This window comes from Octopus bimaculoides, chromosome 15 (assembly GCF_001194135.2).
Source record: "Octopus bimaculoides isolate UCB-OBI-ISO-001 chromosome 15, ASM119413v2, whole genome shotgun sequence".
NCBI classification, from domain to species: domain Eukaryota; kingdom Metazoa; phylum Mollusca; class Cephalopoda; order Octopoda; family Octopodidae; genus Octopus; species Octopus bimaculoides.
In genome coordinates this window covers 38,246,930-38,250,969 of record NC_068995.1, presented here as the reverse complement: position 1 = coordinate 38,250,969, position 4,040 = coordinate 38,246,930, and the positions used below count along the sequence as shown (strand labels likewise).

The window sequence follows — 4,040 nt, the reverse complement described above, 5'->3', positions numbered from 1 at the left end:
ATTATTACCATTGCTTCTGCACAGCTTCTAACGCTAGATATGTACTGCGGTGTCAGCTGTTCACTACCAATAAACTAAGGTAACACCTCTTATCTTTCGAATAGCTTCCAGAGTATTCGGGTGATTCCAAGCAGTGCTCTTTTCTGCAAGTGCTCTACCCTTATTGCAGCCCATATTTGCTGTACATCTCGAAATTTTTCTCACTGTTCTCAGGGCTCGGACAATTATTGGTACTACTGCTACCTTTTTCATCGACCAAAACTGCTTAACCTCCCAAGCTAACCTGTCATATCTCTCGACTTTTCTTTCTTTCTTATCGAATACCTTATTATCAGCTGGGCATGCTATATCTACGATCCAGCATAGTTTGTTTTCTATTTCAATTAAGACTTTGACTGGCTTCCTATTCTCTATCTCATTGTCGCACTGAATCATAAATTCCCATAGGATCTTTGCATTTTTATTTACGACGATGCCTTCAGGTTTGTAACCGTACCAATTTTTTGCTCTGTCAAGTCTATACTTGTTGCAAAGTGTCTAATGGACAAGCCTGGCTATATTGTCGTGGTGTCTATTATATTCCATCTGAGCTACTGATGTACATTGACTAGTAATATGCCATACGGTTTCACTGTTGTCAATGCTGTTTTGTCTTCTTATTATGAATATAGTTATATTTCTATTCCTCCTTTCGTTCAAGGCTCAACTAAATACGACATTAATGATAAACTGTATTATTTAATAATTCATTGATAAATGTGATCATTTCTTATTTATTACTGTTAGAAAAATTTTTTAACTTTTATGTCTTGTTCTCCTTTATTCAAATCAATCAGTGACAACTAACACTCTAAGGAGCTAAACGGCAGAAGTTCTTTAGATACTAAACTCTCACTGGCAAGTGTTTCGGTCCTTAACTTCTTACACTCTTATCTAATTTGCTATTTCAATAAACAATGTTATTTTCATTTCAGGTATTCTTTTTTCATACGTGATGATGAATATCAGAAGCAGCATACTCATTCTCTTATATATACCGCATATATTTTCAAGTTCTTATTTAACTGACCGTGATTTAAGAGATACTCTTCTGAAAGGTTACAACAAAGATGTTCGTCCTGTACGAAATATTACCCAAAATCTAAATATTGATTTATATTTCAAATCAATCGTTATATTCAATTTGGATTTGTTTGAAGGAATGTTACATAGTAAAGTAATTATAGAGTCTAGATGGACAGACGAATATCTTTGCTGGGATCCCATTAAATATGACAATCTAACTCATATAGAATTCAATTCTGACTCCATTTGGGCACCGAATATATTTGTGAGCAATGCAGAAAAAGTTACTAAAATTCCAAGTTTAAGTGAATATATTACAGTGAGCTATGACGGAAGGACCTCCTATTTTATTCGAAGTATTTATCGTACATACTGCTCGATTGACTTTTACAAATATCCTTTTTCACTCAATGTATGTAAAATATATTTTTGGTTATCCAATGAAATGGTCTCGTACTTGAAGTTACAAAATGTAGATTTAGCTAACACATCGAATATATGGACAACCATTTGGAATATTCAACTGGATGGTCATAAATATGATGACGACAATTCGACAGACGGTTTTGAATTAATAATCATGTTAGAACAGTCTTCATCTGCGAATAATATTGCGATAATTATAGGGATTTTGTTGCTATCATTACTGACGATGTGCGTATTTCTTTTGCCTGCAGAGAGTGGGGAGAAAGTTACATTTTCAACTACACTCTTTCTCACCAATATTCTCTATCTTGTTGAAAGTGGGAGAGCGATAACTACGGATGGGTCAGGAATACCTTTGTATCTACTCTACATACTTTTTCTGACAACAGTCAGCAGTCTTTCCTGCGTTGGATCCATCTTTATCTGTCGGCTCTATCAACACGCAGTACTGGAAAAGAATATGAATCAAAACTCTGATAATCGATACAAGGAAAATGTTCAGCCAAGGAAATGTGGAAAAATATCATTAAATTACACACAACTTAACCGACTCTCACTTTTTATCACACTTTGTTTGTTCGGGTCTACTCTTCTTCTTGTAATTATTAACTTTTTCCACTAACCTGACATATGTAATTATACATACATACATATATCTATATATATCTATATATATATATATATATATATATATGTATATATATATATATGTGTGTATATATATGTATATACATATATATGTGTGTGTGTGTTTAGGCACAATATATACAGAAAAGAATTAGTAAACATTGTTGTCAAACACGTATTTTTATACGCAGATACGCAGAAAAATATCAAAAAATTATTACATCTTTTTCTTGTCCAGCGGCGTTTGTATTCTTTTTTAAACAAATTTGTCCCCAATACCCAAAATATTTACTGTCACGAATTACTCCAAACTCTACTGAAATTGTAGTAATTATTTTTGAGAAATGTTTTAATGACTATCTGAAATTTTATAAATGCATAATTTCTTTAAAAATTCTGGTTAAGGAAAATATCATGAGAAAAGGCCTGAAATACTGATTTGCAAGTGCAATTGAAAGAATTTGTGCCCATATACTAAGCCAGTAATTTTGATGTTTATTCTATAGAGAAATTATGACCAAGAGTTGCTTACATAAAATCATGATTTTTTTCTCTTGTCTTTGTTGGCGAACCACATTTGTATATCATAAAATAATTTTCATTTTCACAGAATAGTGAATCGCGATGTAAAAAATGTACAACTTAAAAGTACTTCAATAATCATTAAAATGAATTCACTCTGTATGTCTCAAATCCTTAAATGCAAAACAAGTAATATTGGAAACTGAAGTTAAATGAGTAAAAAGAGCATTTCGCTAAGTGATATTTACTTGTCAAGTTTTAGAATATTTAGAAATGTAGAATATTTAGAAATGAAAAACCAGTTGATTTCAAAAATTCTGATTTATAGTTTTTGTCGCGTGGGTGGTATAAATCGAATTATAAGTTAACTATATTCAAATGTTTACTAATACTTCGTAAACTCTAAATTAAAAAAAGAATATGCCACGGTTGTGACTAATTAACAATTTCCTGTGGATGGTCAGGTATATTCAGTGGATTTGTCACAAAGGGATTTGTGTAATCCATATAACAAAATCAAAATATTCATAATGATTGTTTTCATTTGTGAATAAATTCAAGTTGTCATTATTAAGGTAGAATAACTGATGTCATTACGAGTTCAACTTATAAGAATTATAAAGAGCGCCTCATAATTTTTGTAAGATGAAGTAATTTCAATAAACAATATTACATCATTCCGATATGTAGTTGCTACATTGTGTATATACATAAATATTCCGAGTTGTAGGACATGTCAGAAATTCACACAAACAGGTGAACCGTAGTATTTCCGAATGCTATCCAAGATTTCGGAAAAGGCCATTGGGAAGACTTACAAAACGATGGAAAATGGATTTAGTTAAATAATTTTTGTAACACCGCACAGTGTAGTCGATACAGAGATACAGGGATAGATATGCAAGAACGTATCATGTTTGTATTTTTGCACGCAAATATTTATGCGTATTTGTACGAATGGAGGTAGTTTAAGAGTGATTCCACTTACAATATTTGCTTTTGGCACAGTTTTTATACTTTATATATTTATTCTTGAATCGTGGCATTTATCGATTAAAACAGCAAATCTTTTATAGAAGAAATGCCATTTCTATGATGTACTTACGTAAAAGTGTTATGTAATACACTCAATACAAAACGAACGACAATATGTCGTATCAGTATTGTCGTTTTGTGATGAATTGAGTGCGTTCGGAGCCATGTAAACATTGATGTCGTGTTCAATTCTCAGTGGTTCGGCCGATCTTTCTTCAGTCAGTAGTTTAGGTTTAGTCGCTCTAAATGGAGAATATATTATTATTATCTATATAGTTATCATTATCATGAAAAAGGACCTCTTTGTGTCACTCTTCTCCGTAATTTAAATTCTTCGGGTTTGTCTATAAATTTATATATGTATA

General features: G+C 31.8%; 1 protein-coding gene across 1 annotated transcript in view; it reads left to right on the top strand.

Moving 5' to 3' along the window:
• Positions 1–4,040, top strand: part of LOC106869988 (acetylcholine receptor subunit beta-type unc-29) — a 23,043-nt gene that overhangs the window by 17,407 nt on the left and 1,596 nt on the right. The window contains exon 2 of the mRNA XM_014915935.2: positions 975–1,719. Within this exon, the coding sequence (XP_014771421.2) occupies positions 975–1,719 (745 nt within the window). The remainder of the gene's footprint in view (positions 1–974; positions 1,720–4,040) is intronic.